This window comes from Berghia stephanieae, chromosome 4 (genome assembly GCF_034508935.2).
Source record: "Berghia stephanieae isolate SIO BIC M18660-M18661 chromosome 4, UCSD_Bste_1.3, whole genome shotgun sequence".
NCBI classification, from domain to species: Eukaryota; Metazoa; Mollusca; class Gastropoda; order Nudibranchia; family Aeolidiidae; genus Berghia; species Berghia stephanieae.
Window position 1 is genome coordinate 82168153 of NC_088363.1, and position 20000 is coordinate 82188152.

Below are 20000 nucleotides of genomic sequence, written 5' to 3' on the forward strand. Positions count from 1 at the left end.
GCAGGGAGGTACAATAATCTAGTTTCGAAAAAATGAGGGAAACAACCAATGTTTTACATGTTCCAATTGCAATATACTGACAGATCGAACTGATTTTCTTCAATTGAAAGTATAAAGATTTACAGAGAGCAGAAATGTGAGCTGACATTCTCATTTCTGAATCAAAATAGACACCCAAATTGTTCACAGTCTTTGAAACTTTGATCTTTTCACCCCAATCAACACCTCAGGACCATCATTCACCTTCAACTGCCCTCTATTTCCCACAATCATCACTTCTGTTTTTGACTCATTCATTTTCAACTTGTTTGCATCCATCCACTCTTTCACATCCGTCACACATTCTTCCACACATTTCACAATATTTTCGAGATGTTTGTTTTATCAGTAGCATAAAGTTGCGTATCATCTGCATAGAGATGATAGCGCAGCCCATGACCAGTGATGACATTTGATAATGGAGAAGTATACAAAACAAAAAGAATTGGACCCAAAACAGAGCCTTGAGGAACACCAAAAGACAATCTATGTTGAGGAGAAAGTTTATCTAAAATCATAACCTGTTGCTCTCTGCCATCTAAATAAGATTCAAACCACTGCAAGACAGTCCCAGACAAGCCAAAAGTTAGATTAAGTCGTTTAATGAGAATATCGAGATCAATAGTATCAAACGCCGCCGAAAGGTCTAACAATGTCAGAAGAGAAACAGAACCTGTATCTAAAACATCAAGCAAATCACTCGCAACACAGCACAGATCAGTTTCTGTGCTGTGGTCAGAACGATAAGCTGACTGAAATTTTTCCCATAGATTGTTTTCATGGAGATGTTGTGAAAGACGTCTGAGTACAACTTTTTCAAGGATTTTAGAAAGAAATGGCAGATTTGAGACGGGACGGTAGTTTCTAAGGTCATTTATATCGAGTTTTGCTTTTTTATGAGAGGCTTTACAATTGCATGTTTATAGATATCTGGGACTTGTCCTGAGATAAGTGACTGATTTATAATATAAGTTATGCAAGGTATCAATTCAGGAATTTCAAAATATTAGTTGGTAAAGGATCTAAATCACATGACTTCGAGGAAGATGAACAAATTATTTTAGAAATCTCTTCTTCAGTTGTTTCTTTAAAACAAGAGAATCCCTGTGAACCCGAAAAAGGGTGGAAATTTATATCTTCATTTTGCACGAGGTGCACGAATTTTCGATATTTTTCCCGAAAAGAAATCTGAAAATGCATCCGGCTGCTTTTCTACCGGGATATTAGTGGGTAGACACATGCCCCTTTCTTCCCCTAAAAGTTCCTTTGAAACAGAGAAAAATTCCTTAGAGCCCCTCACTGATGATAGTTTCGTGTTATAATAGTTTCTTTTTGCTCTTTCTGTATGTCTGTCTCTCACAAATTGTCTCTCCTCTCTCTCTCTCTCTCTCTCTCTCTCTCTCTCTCTTTTTATATATATATAATATATTTATATATATAATATATATATATATTATATATATATTATATTATATATATATATATAATATATATATATCACCACTTCTCTTCTATCTATTTATTCATCAATCTCTCTTTCACTTCTCTTTCAATTCTCTCTCTTTCCATCTCTCTCTCTCTCTCTCTCTCTCTCTCTCTCTCTCTCTCTCTCTCTCTATCTATCTATCTATCTATTTATCTCTCCCTCTCGTTCTTTACTTCTCTTCTCTTCTCTCTCCCTCATCATCTCCCTCTTTTTCTCTACTTCTCTCTCTCTCTCTCTCTCTCTCTCTCTCTCTCTCTCTCTCTCTATGTGTCTCTCTCTCTGAGTCAATCTCTCTCCCTCGTCCTCTCTCTCTCTCTCTCTCTCTCTCTCTCTCTCTCTATCTCTCTCTCTCTATATATATATATTTTTTTGAAGGACTAATTAACCCTATTTCATCTCCTATACCACGCTATGTCCACCATCGACAATGTTAATGGCCAGTAAAATATCCTCTTAGCGTACCTGGCTTTAGGGTCACGTGATTTATGTCACCGTTGTTTTGTTGGGATTTCTTGTGGGGGGGGGGGGGGGGGGGGGTTGTTGGGTTGGTTGTTGTGTTTTTTTGTTGTTTTTTTTTTTTTTGAAGCGGAAAGGGGGGGGGGGGGTAGAAAAAGTGTAAAGATCTTGTCGACTTCAGCTATGTAAAATGTGTGTTATTTTACGTTCTAATTATGTCTAACATATCATTACATCTAATGTGTGCTTTTGTTTTTGCACAGATTCAACAATAATCAACCATGAGCAACACATCGTCCGATGACATCATGGCCGTGGTCATTGACAACGGGTCAGGGATGTGCAAGGCCGGATTCGCTGGAGAAGACGGGCCCAGGTCCGTCTTTCCGGCCATCACAGGAAGACCCAAATACAACTCCATCATGGCTGGGACTGGGGTGAAAGATTGTTACGTCGGGGACGAAGCTCAAGCCAAAAGAGGCATCTTGACCATGCGAAATCCTCTGAGTCACGGGATTGTGGATAACTGGGACGATATGGAAAAGATTTGGCACCACACGTTCTACAACGAGCTGAGGGTCGCCCCTGAGGAGCACCCGGTACTTCTGACGGAGGCTCCACTCAACCCAAAGACAAACAGGGAGAAGATGACACAGATTATGTTTGAGACCTTTAACACCCCGGCCTTTTACGTTGGGATTCAGGCTGTTCTCAGTTTGTACGCTTCTGGACGGACCACAGGTAAAGCAGTTTGATTCATTTGTGACACAGTTCATTATGAAATAAAATTAATTTCATATCGGGGGGGGGGGGGGGGGGGGGGGGGGCGAAGTGGCCGAGTGGTTAAGGCATTGCACTGTGACCCGAAAGTCCCGGGTTCGAGCCCCGCAGCAGGCATTTTCGGTTTTTTCCTTGGGCAAGATTATTAACCACCAATTTGCTCATTTTGGACAACATGAGTGATTCCTGTTGACATCCGACATATTGTCTGATGAATTATCTATATTCCTTTGTGGAATGCCTTGGCGACGATACCTTATGATGTCGTAGCGAAAGGGAGTAATTTTTTTTTAATCCCAGAAATACGTTGGGGGTTAGGTCTATTTTATCTCCAGGTGTATCTTAGCGTGAAATGGTGTCATCCCTTGTAAGGAATATATTTAGTTTATTTTAAAATACTTTTCGTATTAAGCCATCAAGACCTTTAAGGCAATACAATTTTCTATATTAACTACTAAGTAGTGGTGACCATAGTGTTTGAACCGCAGGTAAGGCATTATACACACATTACCACTCGACTCAGGTATGACCGTCTAGTCAAAGACATTGACAGGACATGCGAGACAGCTAGTTTTGTAAGGACGTTGAAAAGACGACGTGTACTGCATGATGTCATAATTTAGTTTGTATGGTTATGGTTTTGATATTCACGGCCTTATTGGCCACATTTTTAAGCGAATTGATCAATTTTAATCAAAGAAAATGCGCTGCAAACATTTATTTCTTTATTTCTAGTGAGAGGTGGTGACTTTGTTGCTTTAAAAAAAACTTGCCATCTCTCAATGGAACATTGACGTCTACTCTGTGTTTTTATCACAACTTAACCAATATTTTCTCATCGTTACCACAGGGATTGTGTTGGATTCTGGTGACGGTGTTACACACATTGTGCCCATCTATGAGGGGTACGCCTTGCCCCACGCCATTCAAAGAGCAGATCTCGCCGGGAGGGACCTAACCAGATATCTGACTCGAATTTTGAGCGAGAGAGGTTACTCATTCACCACATCCTCCGAGTTTGAAATCGTGAGAGACATCAAAGAGAAGCTCTGCTACACTGCTTTGGATTTCGAGTCTGAACTGGTCACCGCTGCAAAATCTTCCGCCATCGAGAAGTCCTACGAACTCCCCGATGGACAGGTGATTACCATCGGCAATGAAAGATTCCGGTGTCCTGAGGTTTTGTTCCAACCTTCCTTTATGGGCAAGGAACTGGTAGGCGTTCATGAGATGTTGTATAACTCCATCATGAAATGCGACATTGACATTAGAAAAGATATGTATGCCAACACCGTCCTGTCCGGAGGTACCACGATGTTCCCAGGATTGGCTGATAGATTGCATAATGAGTTGGAAGCCTTGGCTCCACCCTCGACCAAGGTCAAGGTCATAGCGCCACCAGAGCGGAAGTACTCTGTCTGGATTGGGGGATCGATCATGGCGTCCTTGTCCACCTTCCAGCGAATGTGGATATCCAAGATGGAGTACGATGAGGCGGGGCCTTCCATTGTGCATCGAAAGTGTTTCTAAGAAAGTTGGTGTTGAGCAGAATTATATATATATATATATATATATATATATATATATATATATATATATATATATATATATATATATATATATAACGTGAAAGAACTTGAGAAGATACGAGAGATTTAATGAAATAAAGAAAAAGAAGGAGAGATCGTGAGTGTGTGTGGGTGAGAGAGAGAGAGAGAGAGAGAGAGAGAGAGAGAGAGAGAGAGAGAGAGAGAGAGAGAGAGAGAGAGAGAGAAGTTTTTCGCAAACCCGTGATGATTGAGAATTGGTCGTTGTAAACATTATGGTCTGGATGCGAGAGATGGGGGTGGGGGGAGGGTGGAGAGTGAAGGATATACAGACGGAGAGAGAGAGAGAGAGAGAGAGAGAGAGAGAGAGAGAGAGAGAGGGAGAGAGAGAGATCCATAAAAAGGACGAGATAGCGATAAACGAGTAAGAATGCCAACTATATGAATATTGCAGATCTATGAGATGATCCCAATGTGCCATTATCGACTTGCAGCTATTTGTGGAAACGCATATTTAATTTGTTCTTATTAACCAACTAACAGCCGTACTCTGAACAATCACGTGTTCCAAAATTTAAAACTCGTGCTTCAAATATCGATGGATATCAATAGACAATAGATCTCGGCAAAATCTCTCAAACATTGGACTCAATGAACTTCTTGCGAGGTCCCAGGAATGAGAGGTTTTGCCAATATGAGGATCATTTAAATAGATCGATTTTTGAAGGACACGTTTTTTTTTGGCCAAATTTTGAAATACGAGTCTTTCCATTTTACTGGTGAAGCCACTATTTCATGAAGTGTTACAGATGTCTTTAATTGTTTCCAAATGTTCCAATATTTAAATATTACAGATGTCTTAAATTGTTATAAAATGTTCCAATCTTTAAGCATTAAAATTAAAGTATTGCGCTTAAATTATGCTTTATTTTATTCATTTCCTCTCCACTTCCAATTCTTGACGACATATTGTGTTCATGACATCCGCTTTTCAATCATTCAATATTAAACCAATATGCCCCAATCAACTTATACTTATTTTCAGGTCTGATAATCCAATTTTTAAAAATATTATGGTCTCATTGTTCTATCTGTTAAATCAAGGCCATAATTGGATGCTGTAATCAGACCTGCAAATACGCATACTTTGGCTTTAAAAATATTAGATGTGGACTGTAGAAAAAATGAATGAATAAAACAGTTTCAGAAAAAGAACAAAATACTAAACACTGAACGGTTCCGGCTCAAAACCCTTCTTCAGCCAACATAAAAAATAATAAAAGCATTAAAACATCAATTTAAAGGCACTCTGTCTGGATTTCAAGTCATGTATCTATATTTCTATTGTTTATTGTATTTTTTTTGTATTTTTTTTTTTGTTGTTGGCTGAAGAAGGGTTTTGAGCCCAAAACGTTCTTTGTTTGGTATCTTGTTCTTTTTCTGGAGCTGTTTTATTAATGTTTGTTTATTAATTTTAACAGTCCACAATCTCTGCCGGCCCAGGTATTGATATGATTTGTCACATTATCATCATCATCATCATCATCATCATCATCATCATCATCATCATCATCATCATCATCATCAATCATCATCGTCATCATCATTATCATCATCATCATCGTTATCATCACCATCACCATCGTCATCATCATCATCATCATCATCATCATCATCATCATCATCATCATCGTCGTCGTCGTCGTCGTCGTCGTCATCATCATCATCACCACCATCATCATCATCATCATCATCATCATCATCAACAACAACATCAAGGGATTTTAAGGTGGTTGTTATCCTCGTCACTCTCATGTTTGGACATCCGTCTGTTTGGTTGGCGTACTGGCTGGGCTGTAGGCTCAACCTGGAAAAAAAAAGACCATGAAACCCTTGGATGGAAAAGTCTTCCAGTATTCAGGCATAGCTCGCGGTAATTCACAGGCGGACCGTAGCCTTCGTAAACTTTTAGCTTGACACTGACCGAAACATGAGTTCGAAAGACAAGTCTTTGACCACAAAAGAAAACAAATCGTGAGTTGTATTCAATAGTTAAACCAATGGGATCACTTCTTTCCTTGAGCACTACTAACGACAACTCACTTGACGCTTCACAAACCTAAAATATGACGTCAAATTATAGGTCCTAGTGGGTTCTAGTGTCAGGTTATAAGTTAACGATGGTTACGGTCAGGCTTTACGTTATCGATGGCTACGCTATGACTTATCTTTTGATGTCATTTTTAAGGGCTATGCAGCGCCTAGTAGTTGTGAGTAGTGCTCAAGTAAACAAGTGATCCCATTAGTTTAACTATTTAATACAACTCACGATGTGTTTTCTTTGGTGGCCAAAGACTTGTCTTTTGACTTCATTTTTTGGGCGTAGCCATCGTATAGATAGTATGCAGCTGACGTCACTCAGGCCTTTGTTATTGTTTTTGCCATCCGCGTTTGTGAGTTGTTCTCACTAAACTGTATAAACCAGACTATAAAAGTTCATGGTTACACAGAGTTTGTGTGTTGGTCCGTTATACTTCCGGATGGCAATGTTGTGAACTCCTTGGCCAAGCGCATTCTATCTATAGTTATAGCCTGACACTGACCAAAAAATGACGTCAAAATGCCAGTCTTTGGCCATAAAAGAAAACAAATCGTGAGTTGTATTCAATAGTTCAACCAATTAAATAACTTGTTTCCTTGAGCTCTACTAACGACAACTCACTAGACGGTACACAAACCTAAAAAATGACGTCAAACTGCCAGTCCTACAGGGTTCTTGTGTCAGGCAATATGTTAACAAAGGCTCCGGTCAGGGTATAGATAGAATGAAGTTGACGTCACTCGGGTCCATGTTTTTGTCATTTGTCACCCGCGTTTATGAGTGATTCTCACTAAATTCTTTTTACCAGACTATAAACTTTCAAGGTTACACATAGTTTTGTGTGTTGGTCAGTTTTATTTCCGGATGGCAATGTTGTGAGCTTCTGAGACAAGCGCATACTTTGTATGGATAGAACGAAGCTGAGGTCACTCAGGTCTTTGTTATTGCTTTTTGCCATTCGCGTGTATGAGAAATTCTCTCTAAACTGTATTAACCAGACTATAACCGTTCACGGTTACGCCTAGTTTTTGTGTGTTGGTCCGTTATACGTCCGGGTAAGAAGCTCACAACATTGCCACACGGAAGTAAAACGGACCGAGTATGCGCTTGGCTAAGAAGCTCACAACATTGCCACCCGGAAGTATAACGGAGAACACACAAAACTATGTGTGGCCTTGAACGTGCATAGTACGATTAATACAGTTTAGTAAGAATTACTCATAAACGTGGATGGCAAAAAGCAATAACAAAGAACTGAATGACGTCAACTTCATACTATCTATAAGTTTATGATGGCGACGATTCAGGTCATATTTTTTCAAACGGCACTATTGATGCTATGTGTTTAGGTAAAATATACACAACATCCGCCAGACGGATATAACGTACCAACAAACAAAACTATTTGTAGCCTTTTGCGTTTATAGTCTGATTAATATTGATTGCTCAGTGAGAGCTAATCACCACAATTGCTGTCAAAAAACAAAAACAAAAAAAAATGAGTGACGTCAATTTCATTCCTTCTATTTATGCCATGCGCTTAGTTAAAAAAAAAACATAGCTTCCGTCAGACGGTTATAACGTACCAACACAGAAAACTATGTGTAATTTGTAACGTTTATAGTCTGGTTGACTCCAGAGAAATATAGAGAAAAGCAAAGAGAATTACAATGTGTGTTCATTGACCTGGAGAGAGCATATGATAGGGTACCAAGAGATGAATTGTGGCACTGTCTAAGTGGGGATAACAAAGAAATATATCAAAGTTATCCAAGATATGTATAAAGGAAACACAACAGTGGTAATGACAGCTGTTGGCTCAACTGATCCATTTAATGTAAGAGTTAGATTGTACCAGGGCTCTGCTCTCAGCCCACTGCTGTTTGAAATAGTAACAGAACCCATTCGGCGAGAGGCACCATGGAACATGATGTATGCGGATGATGTAGTACTTTTGAATGTTACAAAAGCTGAGGCGGAAAAGGAACTGGAGGGTTGGAGACGTGTGTGGGAAAGGAGGGGATTAAGGGTAAGCAGATCGAAAACATAATATTTGTGCACCGGACAACAGAGAGCAGAACCACCAATAAAGATAGGAGAAGAGGATGTGCCAGAGAGAAACTAATTCAAATACTTAGGAACAACTGTACAAGGAGATGGGGGCAATGAGATGGAGGTTAAGAAGAGGATACGGGCATAATAATTGGAGGAAGGTAACTGGAGTTATATGTGACAAACGAATTTCCGCAAAAGCTGAAGAGGAAAATATATACAACAGTTGTAATACCAGCAATGGTATATGGACCAGAGACAGCAGTTACAACAAAGAAACAAGAAAAAGAAGTTAAGGTGGCAGAAATGAGGATATTGAAATGTTCACTTGGCTGGACATGAAAAGATAAAGTGATAAATGAACTCGAAGGTTAACTGAAGTGAAGAATGTATCAATAAAGATTAAAGAAGATAGATTGAAATAGTTCGAACATGTAAAGAGGGGGAGTACGTGGGAAAGAAAGTATTAGACTTACAATTAGCGGGAAAGAGGAAAAAGGGACGCCCAAAGACTAGATGACGAGATAAGGTAAGGGATGATATGAAAGAACCGGGCCTGGAGGAAGATGATGCGCTGAACTGAGATGCATGGAGATGTGGCATTCATTATGGCAAACCTGCAAAATGCGGGATAAGCTGAAAGAAGAAGAAGAAGAAGAAGAAGAAGAAGAAGAAGAAGAAGAAGAAGAAGAAGAAGAAGAAGAAGAAGAAGAAGTCTGGTTGATGGAATATTGTTAGTACTAAAATGGATGTCTCAAAACAACAACAAAGAGCTACGTGAAGTTCATATCTATAGCTTGACGCGAGGACTTGTTTTTTGACACCATTTAATAGGTTGTTGAAACTGCAAGACTCGCAAAGATATGAAAAAGACAGATGAGACAACATTGCCATCCAGAAATAAAGCGGATTAACACACAAACCGATGTGTAAACTTGAACGTTTATAGTCTGGTTAATACAGTTTAGTGAGAATTACTCATAAACGTGGATGACAAAAAAACAATTACAAAGACCCAAGTGACGCCAAGTTCGTTCTATCTATATACCAGATTTGTTTGTCAGTGGCATCGCCTGAGTACTGTATAAGTACTGTACAAAAAGGATGAGTTGCAATGGTTTATAAACAAATATTTAAGCGCTCTGAACTTTGAACTTGGAACTTAATGGATATATGCTTCATAAAGTTGCATATTATCTATCTATATATATTTTTTATTAACGTGAGTTGTTATATATCTCAGTATCCTCTAAATGTGCTCAAAGGTCTTTAGTCAATTTTCATTAGGTGTAAATTCTGCGGCATGATGGCAAAACATTTTATTCCACCCATCTCATTGGAAAACCCTATCCTTTCTTAGTAAATACGTAATCGTTGAATAATGCTTTGAACACGTTCAATAAAAATGTTATTCAACGATTGCAGAATATTTTCGCACAGTTAATTATAATTGGTGTCAAATTAGATGTAAAAGACAGCTGATTGGTAATTATAAATAATCTTTGGCTGCGCATGAATACAAATCCAAAGTTTTTGGTTTTGGGTCAAATTATCATTCAAGCAGAAGGAGAAAGATGCCAATTATGGTGAATAAAAGTACCAATACCACACCATTTGGTTACTTGACTTGACTTAGATGCCTTTCGCGTCTCGACCGAAAGATCGGGTCGCCTTGGCTGTTTCCAGTATTTCCTGTGTGAGGTGTCTCCAATATTGCCGGTCCTCTGCTAGGGTTCTCAGATTTTCAAGGTCCCCTGCCGTTATGAGACTAATGCTTTGACCAAGTCTTGTGAGGTTTTTGTTTAGGATCACAGGGAGTGTTGTGATCGGTCTTCCTCTGAAAAGGTTCCCGTGTTTTTGGAAGTATCCCGACATGGCTTGGTTAGCTGGTATGTTTTTGTCCCTGCGTAGTATGTGACCGAAAAGTTGCCATCGTTGTTGTAAAATGTCAAGGGAGATTGGTCTTTCTTTTGTGATCTTATAGAGTGATTCATTTGAGATCTTTTTTGGGTATTTGATGTCCAGTACCCTTCTTAGCTGTGTGCGATGGAAGGCATCCAGATGTTCTTCTTTGGATTTTGGCAACGCCCAAGTGCCGCAGTTATACAGAAGTACCGGTTTTACAAGAGCACGGTACAGTTTCAGTTTGGTTTTTCTCTTTATTTTGTCACCTCTAATCCATACATTTGTGAGTTTACTGAGTGCGGCGTTTGATAGCTGTTTTCTTCTTTGTACATCCTCGGTGTCTCCAATTAGTGAGCCGACTTTCTTTGTTCTTTTCCATTCCTCTTTGTTCCTCGATATTGTTGTAAATTCGGTTTTATTGGCATTGACTTGGAGGTTATATTTCATGAGGGTATTTTGTATGATGTCTATATTTGCTGGTGTTGATCCAATAAAATCGACATCATCTGCATAGGCGATTTCTCTAGGGATTGCATTCTCAATATGAGTTGTTGGTTTTGGAATGACTTTTCGAACTTCTTTCAGAGCGTGTTCTAAGTATATTGTGAACAGAATCGGGCTCAGACTATCTCCTTGGGGGGTCCCGATGTTACTTTCGAACTGCGTCTGTTTTGTGGCCCCGTATATCCTTGGTTGTATCTTTGTGTTGCTGAGGAGAAATCGGATTATTCGGAGCTCGTCTTCGTCTACTATGTCTGTTAATATCTCCAAAAGTTTTCCTCTGTCGATCGTATCAAAGGCTGCGGACATATCGATTCCGGTTATTGTTATGGATATGTTTTCTTTGAGTGCCTTTGCTGCCAACCATTTATGTGTCCATACAACGTCCGATGTGCTTCGTATAATATAATCGTATAATTTGGTTACAAAATATCTAATAATCTTACTTGGAGGGGTAGAATAAACGTATTCTTTCATTTCTTTGTATTTATTAAACTCGTTATATTTTCATCGTGCATTAACACTCGCAAGCTCGTTGTATTACTGGGCACGATAAAAATAACTCATTTAATAAATACAAGGAGAGGAAAGAATCGTATAATCTTTATCTTTTTGGCTGCAAATTAAACTTTCTCAAGGATCAACACGAGCTTGACATTCAAATTTGAACTAACCTACTCTGTCTGGGTATCCTGATAGTTCAGTTGGTAGAGCACTCGCTTTGGACACGAGATCAAATTCCGAATGTAATCGAGATATTTTTTCTGATCCTCTGGCCACCCAGCAGTGATTTGTTATCTGGGTCTCTTTGATCTGGCAGAAAGTAGGAGTAGCGTGGCTCATCGATACGGTCTTTGCTTCGTACCCGAAAGGTACCGAGTTCGTTCACCCGCCGCTGCTCTGTGTGGCTTTGGGCAAGTCACCTCCCCTTAGCTCAATTTGCGGCGCTGCAATGCGGCTGACGCCTGGGTTATTCCAGTCATACATTGGAATAGATCCTAGAGATACATTTCCCCTATTGGATGAATAAAGGGAATTTTATTTATTTATTATTTCTAAGTAGGCTACTTTGACCAGCGATTTCACTCTATAACCTCCAGCTCCGTAAGCACCAAAGGCTCCCTGAGGGACTATCTAGCTCCACTTTTACTCTGTCTTTGCTTCAAGACTTAGTATTTTATTTTTTGTTATTGTTTCATTTGTTCTTATAGGTTTTTTATTTTTTTTCTTTCTTTAAAAATGTCCAAAGGGAAAATAATGCTTCGCACTCATCGCGATTTAACAAAAGACAAAATTTACCTTAAGTGCAATGCTAAGCGGGTCAGCGTGGGCTTTCTGGAACGTTCTAGAGTATTTGGTAAAGTTTCCATCCTTATTCCGGCGTTCTTGCTCGTCTTTTAGCTGCTTTCTGGACATGTTCTTGATTCGTTTGTCTCCCTGGAGGAATTCGCTGGGGAACGGAATAGTGATTGTGGTGATGATGATGATGATGTGATGATTGTGGTGGTGGTGGTGGTGGTGGTGGTGGTGGTGGTGGTAGTGGTGGTGGTGGTGTCGGTGGTGGTGGTGGTGGTGGTGGTGGTGGTGGTGGTGGTGGTGGTGATGATGATAAGGATGATGCTGGTGATGGTGGTGGTGGTGATGACGATGATGATGATGATGATGATGATGATGATGATGATAATGAGTAGTAGTAGTAGTAGTAGTAGTAGTAGTAGTAGTAGTAGTAGTAGTAGTAGTAGTAGTGGTAGTCGTTGCTGTTGTTGTTGTTGTTGTTTTAAAGTGTTGTATAACAAGTAAATGAGTAAGCCATTGATAAAATAAATAAGCAGGCATATTTGAACGAGAATTCCTGTCTAATCCCTACCCCAGATCGATGGTCCCGTCTCCATTCGTATCCATAAATTCCATAATTTTGTCAATAACACTTGTCGTCACTGGTAGCCCCGCTTCCTGAAATGATGATTATAGATGGAATGAAATTGACGTCAATCGGCTCCCTGTTAGTGTTTTTACAGACCATGATGAGCTCCCATTAAATTCTATTAACCAGATTATAAACGGTTACACATAGTTTTGTGTGCTGGTTCGTAATATGAAAGAAACAGAGGAAGAGAGAGAGAGAGAGAGAGAGAGAGAGAGAGAGAGAGAGAGAGTGTGTGTGTGTGAGAGAGAGAGAGAGAGTGTGTGTGTGTGTGTGTGTGTGAGAGAGAGAGAGAGAGAGAGAGAGAGAGAGAGAGAGAGAGAGAGAGGAAATAAGTAGGAGTGAAATATCTGTTTAATGTTATAGTTTTCATATAACGTTATAACAAGTGTAACTAAATGACAAATTGCCATATTTATGGACAATAAAGATCTATTATTATTATTATTATTATTATTATTATTATTATTATTATTATTATTATTATTATTATTATTATTATTATTATTATTATTATTATTATTATTATTTATTACTATTATTATTATTATTATTATTATTATTATTATTATTATTATTATTATTATTATTATTATTATTATTATTATTATTATTATCATATCAGGCTGACGAATGTTGTGAGTATTTTACCTAAACACGTTGCATCAATAAAACAAAACTAGAGCAGTTACATACAGCAATGCCCACTTAACGTTCTCAACGCGCTTTACAAAGGGTCCTTAGTCAACGGGCAACACTTAACATACAGGACGAGATATGACACCTATTAGGCAATATTATATATTTTTCCCTACAGAGACAACACCCATTTATGGTTTTCCTCAATTATTCTTAAACGAGCTTTTATATAGAACTATATCCACTAAACGTGCCTCAAGCGCTTTACAAATGGTTCCTGACCAACAGCAACGCGTAACAAATAGAACGAGACAGACACCTGTTAGGCGATATTACCTTTTTTTCTGACAGACACAACGTTGTTAACGGCCAGGTACTCATTTTACACCCGAGTACCGTGGGAGAGTGTGAGTAAAGAGCCTTTTCCAAGGACTCAACTATGCGCCGAGCGCGAGGTTCGAACCCAGGACCTTCCGATCCGAAAGCGAGTGTCAGTGTCATACCACTAGACCACAAAGCCGCACAGATTGGAAAAACATTGTCATTGTTGCTGAATAAATGGTTTGTGTGTGTGTGTGTGCGTGTGTGTGTGTGTGTGTGTGTGTGTGTGTGTGTGTGTGTGTCTATGGAACTGAAACACAGAGATTATACGGATCAAATAGACCAAAGGCCTCAATCCTCAGAATTTCCGTCTAGACCGGATTTCCAGCCCGGAAACGTTTAATGCGTGAGTAATACCAGAAAAAGTCTGTCCACACTACAAATCGTCCAAAGCATTTTAAACCAGAATAGGAAAACCAAACAATATTAACAGCAAAAACAACAACAAAAACCCCAAAAACAAGGCATGGGGATGGGGGATGGAGGAGGAGGAGGGGGGTGTTGGATGGCCACATGGATAAAGCATTGCACTGATATCCGGGGGACCTGCGTTACAGACCCACATTCGACTCCCCCCCCCCCCCCCCCCCCCCCCCCCCCCCCACTCCCTTCCCCGCCAAAATGCGTACTTAAAAAGCTGGAATGTGAACTGCAAACATTTGATGTAATCTTTGGTCCGTTTCAGGCGATGAGTTTGCGAAGGCTACTAGTTTATCCCGGTTTCTGAAGCGCTAAATGGGTTATAGCAAATGGTAAACAAAAAGTCGTGACGTCACATCTTTCAATGTTCTGGTTCAAAACTCAATGAAAGTGTGTTGTGAGTCCTCCGGTGGATTATACAGAGAATAGGTAACATATTGTCAGCGGCGTGGCGTATTGACGGCATATGGTGGTGCCATGATTAGAGAAAAAAATTATAATACAGTGAACACGGTTAAGAGGAGAGAGCACGACATATTAAAAACTCTCTTTTATGGAAGGGTGGGGGAGGTCGATGGTTTCTACGAGTGGACAAAACTTACAAAAACAAATAATTCATGAAAACAACAAGCCACAACACTGAGATACAAGTCCCGTATGAAAAGGTCTTTGTAATTATTCTTTGTCCACCATTTAAAGGATTGGATTTGGTAGATAATGCAATCAATATGTTATAAATGTAAATCAAAAGAGAAAAAAAAACCTATGACAGAAATTACTTACTTTTAGTACTTGTAAAAAAAAATCTGCACTGTGATGTTTCATCTCTGCAAATCTTTTTATAATGTGTTTATTGAAATCTGGAATGGCATCTATTTCAGCTTTGTGAATTGACAGAATCATTAATGAATTTAACCGCTCCTGTTTCATTGAATTTCGCAACAAAAAAATTTCACTCTTTTAAGGGTGCTAAAACAACGTTCGGGAGGTTAAGAAATACGATGGAAGTGGTTAACGTCACTATAGCCTATAGATGTCCATGATTTGTCAGTGTTTGTTGTATCTGTAAAAAGTAGAGAATAAAAACAAAAGACTAAACTAACTGTGAGCCATTCATGCCTGTCATACCATGTCACTGAAAAAGAGCGTTTTCGAGATTTCCACACCTGTGTTAATTCAAAATCAGTTGGTTGGTGAGGAACTAGTCTTTTTATTTCTAATTTGTCATCCAGTGTCAATCTCCCAAACGGTCGGTGAAGTAAAGAGTCAACTTGACTCATTGCAATTCATTGTTTAACAAAACAAAACTTCAAAGGATATATCTCAAATAATGGAAATCAGTGGAATACGATTAATGATTGCACAAATAAAAGGTAGATTCAGATCTTAAAGCATCACAAAGAAAAAATCACTCCACTTAAGTACTTGAAAATCTAAAAACACACCAAAAGTATAACTGTTGACAGTCTTCGCTTTCTTTCTCTGACTGACACAAATACCCACGCACAAACACACACACACACACACACACACACACACACACCACACACAAATAAACACTCATACACACGTAACCATCAACTCGGCACTACAAGCAAGAAAAATGTTGGTAAATTCGTCCACAATGCTTCGTTGCTAAGAATTACTTTATTCAATAATCGTGAAAAAGAGGTGGGGGGTTTGATATGTCATATTTTAAAGTTTTATGATGTTTTTCTTTGCTGCTTACAAATAAACTTGACAATGATCAGTGTTTTTGACAGTTAATGTAATATTTTGGATAGCCGAAGTTACCCTACATTGGCAATTGCCTAAAATAAACGTTTTTGAACTTTGAACCTAATTTGGCGCATCCCCCCAGTCCAACGGTGGAGCTCTCAGATCCTGGCACAAGTCGAGGGGTTTTCCGCTATTTGAAGATAGTGTAATTCGACCTAGTTTCTCGCTCAATCAGCTGTCGCGATACTAATGGATATAGCATTAATTGGAGCTCGGATTGCTTTGCACCACGGTGTTTGATTTAGTCACTACTTCGCGGAGTGATGTCACCAACACACGAGTCGGCGCAGTGCGTGACTCGAGACTAAAAAGGCAGTATGTTGTTGGCGAGTTGGCGAAAGACAGTGGAGTTAAAATCTCTGTTTTATTTTTAATTAAATTATGCTGTTAATGATTTTTTAAAAGATTGGTGCGGTGCCTGGCACCATTCGATCCAATGGCCCCACGCCACTGCATATTGTCATAAGGTGACATAACTACTTCACTAGCAGGAAGTAAAGGCAGATTATTAGGATTACGGGACGTAAAACAGCGAAAATTGATTATCTTTATTGACGACCAGCAGTTATTCAGGCTAGAAAACAAAATGCCATCACTCTGAAACCAGAAAATCAGTTGTACAAGGTAGGTACTCAGAACTCCGGAGAACTCATTTCACACTTCCAGGAAGATTGGAACCAGTATTTTGATATCACATTTATGCTCCCAATCCTTGGTCAATTTAAGGCCATGAGTTTACAAAAGCAACGAGTTTATCCTGGTTTCTGAAGCGCTAAGCAGGCAAAAGCAAATTATTTCTTGCTACCTTTTGGACAGTACGCTAGTCTACCATAAAAAGAAATGAATAGTCGGATACTCACATCAAACAGCTCGTACAACTCGTCTCTTTGCAACCCATCGTCGTTGTCCTTGTTGATTTTGTAGAAGAAATCCGAGGCACGCATCTTTTCCTGTTGAATGGAAACAAGAGACAACAATGACTGAATGCATTTTCTACCAAATTCACTCCCTTAATTAGGCACTGGTGTCTCAGTGTTGTGGCTTGTTAAAATGAATAGTGCGATTTTATGAGTTTTGTTCACACGCGAAAAGCATCGACTCATTAAAAACTCGTGACTGCATAATTTGGGTTCCTATTAATCGTGTTTACTGTGGACAGTAAATGTAGAATCATAATACGCTTCAACAGTCGTAACGTCACTTCCCTCGTGATGACGCATGGTAACTTAGTAACTGGATCTAAACTATCGGAAAAATGGCGGACGCCCTTATGAAATATTTCTCCGACGAGCATAAAAGCGTATCCAGAGGGTAAAAAAAAAACATTATAAATTTGATCATGTTTTGACTTTTACACATTCTGATCACAAGACATATGAAAAGTTCTAGCCAGCATGAAGAATAAAAAGTACCAATTTTCTTTGTTTAGAACCATGATGACCGCCGTTGCTGGGCGACATGACATCAGACTATTGAATCCAATTTGAAAACTTGGATATTTAACGAGCGGAAAATCCACGAAACATAGAATATGTGGCTATGTGGTCTTGTCCTGGATTCGAGTCTCGCTCGGCGTAAGTTGAGCCCCTGGAAAAGGCTCTTTACTCGTATTATCTCACCGTACTCAGTGTAGTGATATATTGCAAATCCTTCTCAACTTTTCCAGGATGGTAAATAAATCAATACATATTCTCAATACCTACTCTCACAGCGTCGCAATGTGTTAATCGTTATCGCCCTAGGCATAATTAAAGAAGGTCATGTGTTATAGATACGGAGTTGACACCGCATTGAAACTGCTTTAATTCACACCTAGGTGCTAGGCGAGATGGGCCATGTGGTTTGACCGTCATTGTAACGAACACACATAACCGACCTATTTAGGAATTAACAAGATTACAGACGCTAACAGCGATGACACACAGAACACGATTGAGCTAAAGAAACCACCAGTGGTGGACTAGGCAAGATCAAATCCTGGAATATTATTGGTTACTTGTGATTCACCAACTCCCGAGAGAAATACATATAAACGATAACAGTGATCAGTATCGCCCTTTCCCATTTAATCTGCTTAGAGCTCTATAAGGAACTCAAAAATTCGTCATAGCGAGAAACATGTGTGAGTGAGGGTAGGTGATCGACTTACATTGTGTTAATGCTAATTAAACTAGTGTGTGTAGGAGTGATAATTAATTTTGTGTTCGCCACAACAAAAAATAACAGAAATCAATAACTCATGTTATTAATAGTAATTGATAACTCGTGTCATTATAATATATTCATTCATTATCTTTATCTATATATTTATATATGTGTATATTATTGTATATATAGTTTGTATGCCTTCCAATGAATAAATTACATTACACGAATTACATTTACTAATGTGATATAGCTAATGCACGATAGTTCTATTTAGTATTTATATGGATTGATTATTATGCTCTCATGATACATATATTTCCCCATCCGACTACTTTCATGTGTCCCGTTAATTAAATTACTAATTAACACATTTTAATCAGTGGTCATGTCAAGGATGAAATCCCTCACGACCTCACTATTCATAATATGAATATTAAAATGTTGCAACCTAGTCAAAGATTTACTCCGGTATTTTCACAGATCGGTTACTGACTAAACCTGCACCGATTACTGACCAAGCATGTATCGGTTTAGGACCAACCTGCATCGCATGAACAAGAAACCGGTTGTTTGGCTACAAGTGATACAATCTTAGAAGCCAAACACTGAGACTACTGGAACGGACCGGCTCCTGTCCCATATAACAGAAGAAACCTTGGCGCCGCCACCAGTCACCTTAAAGATAGGCTCCATTACAAAGAAAAATGAATAGTTGTGATACGGGGTGAAAGTTTTAATACCTATAGCCTAAATTTAATGAATTAAAACCAGCACTATTATTCTTTGGCTAATTATGTGTTATGTATGAGGCAATTTTGTTGATTTATATTAAAGTACTTCCTTTTTAACGGGGATTAATACTTAACTTCTGAACCTACCCATCCCTATAATATAACGTGCCAATAATCTATCACTACTTCTACTACATATTTCTTTCAACCTAAAACATTTCTCACTATCAGTCAAGTTGTCAGGAGCTTTTTTACCCGACTATGACAGGGAAAAATAAAGCGGCACCAGAAAACTAGTCTATGGGGAAACTATCTGACTCCTTTCTCTCTTCTCCTACTTGCCACTCTCCCACATAGACGTGACACCCAGGTGTAAAATGAGTACCTGGCCCTTAACAGCGTTGAAAAAACCCCCAATAATATCGCCCATCAGGCTTCGTGTCTCATTCTACATGTTACGTGATGCTGTTGGATGCTGTTGGCTCCCTGAAAAGCGTTTTGAGCACATCTAGTGGGAATTGCGCTTTATAAAACCTCAGATTTTTCTATAAGACACGCACACACATAAACACACACACACACATATACATATATATATATATATATATGTATATATATGTATACATATATATATATATATGTATATAACGAGAGAGAGAGAGATAGATAGAAGAGAGATAGATAGAGAGATAGATAGATAGATAGATAGAGAGAGAGAGAGAGAGAGAGAGAGAGAGAGAGAGAGAGAGAGAGAGAGAGAGAGAGAGAGAGAGATTGCAACTTTCAAGGATCAAACCAAGAATGTTGCCATATTAAGTTGATGCTATATCGACTGAACAAACATTTCGCGCAAAGAAATGTGAAAGGTTGAGAAGTATTTAATTCTGATTATCATTTTATTATCACGTGACGTTACACATCTAACTCTCACCATCTACTAACCTCGGAATCAAATCATTTATTATAGACGATGATAAGACCGATTGTGTTGTTGACAGAATTGTCACCGTAACTTAAAACTGACCCCTGGTTCAGGTCAAACCTTTGTCCACTGCCAGTGACCGCTGCCTCGCTTGATATTAATTATGTGCAATATTTCAAGTTAAATCTC

The 20000-nt window shown here is 38.9% G+C and overlaps 2 protein-coding genes across 2 annotated transcripts in view; one reads left to right on the forward strand and one right to left on the reverse strand.

Annotated features, from left to right (window-relative positions):
* LOC144971370 (actin, cytoplasmic-like) overlaps positions 1 to 4306 on the forward strand; it is a 6876-nt gene extending 2570 nt beyond the window's left edge. The window contains exons 2-3 of the mRNA XM_078912166.1: positions 2245 to 2722; positions 3612 to 4306. Of these exons, the coding sequence (XP_078768292.1) occupies positions 2263 to 2722; positions 3612 to 4291 (1140 nt within the window). The 5' untranslated portion in view covers positions 2245 to 2262 and the 3' untranslated portion in view covers positions 4292 to 4306. The remainder of the gene's footprint in view (positions 1 to 2244; positions 2723 to 3611) is intronic.
* Positions 4307 to 5628: 1322 nt separating this feature from the next.
* The window catches only part of LOC144971863 (uncharacterized), a 26662-nt gene continuing 12290 nt past the window's right edge, over positions 5629 to 20000 (reverse strand). The window contains exons 5-8 of the mRNA XM_078912937.1: positions 16871 to 16960; positions 12735 to 12820; positions 12167 to 12317; positions 5629 to 6175 (exon numbers count right to left, since the gene is read on the reverse strand). Of these exons, the coding sequence (XP_078769063.1) occupies positions 6083 to 6175; positions 12167 to 12317; positions 12735 to 12820; positions 16871 to 16960 (420 nt within the window). The 3' untranslated portion in view covers positions 5629 to 6082. The remainder of the gene's footprint in view (positions 6176 to 12166; positions 12318 to 12734; positions 12821 to 16870; positions 16961 to 20000) is intronic.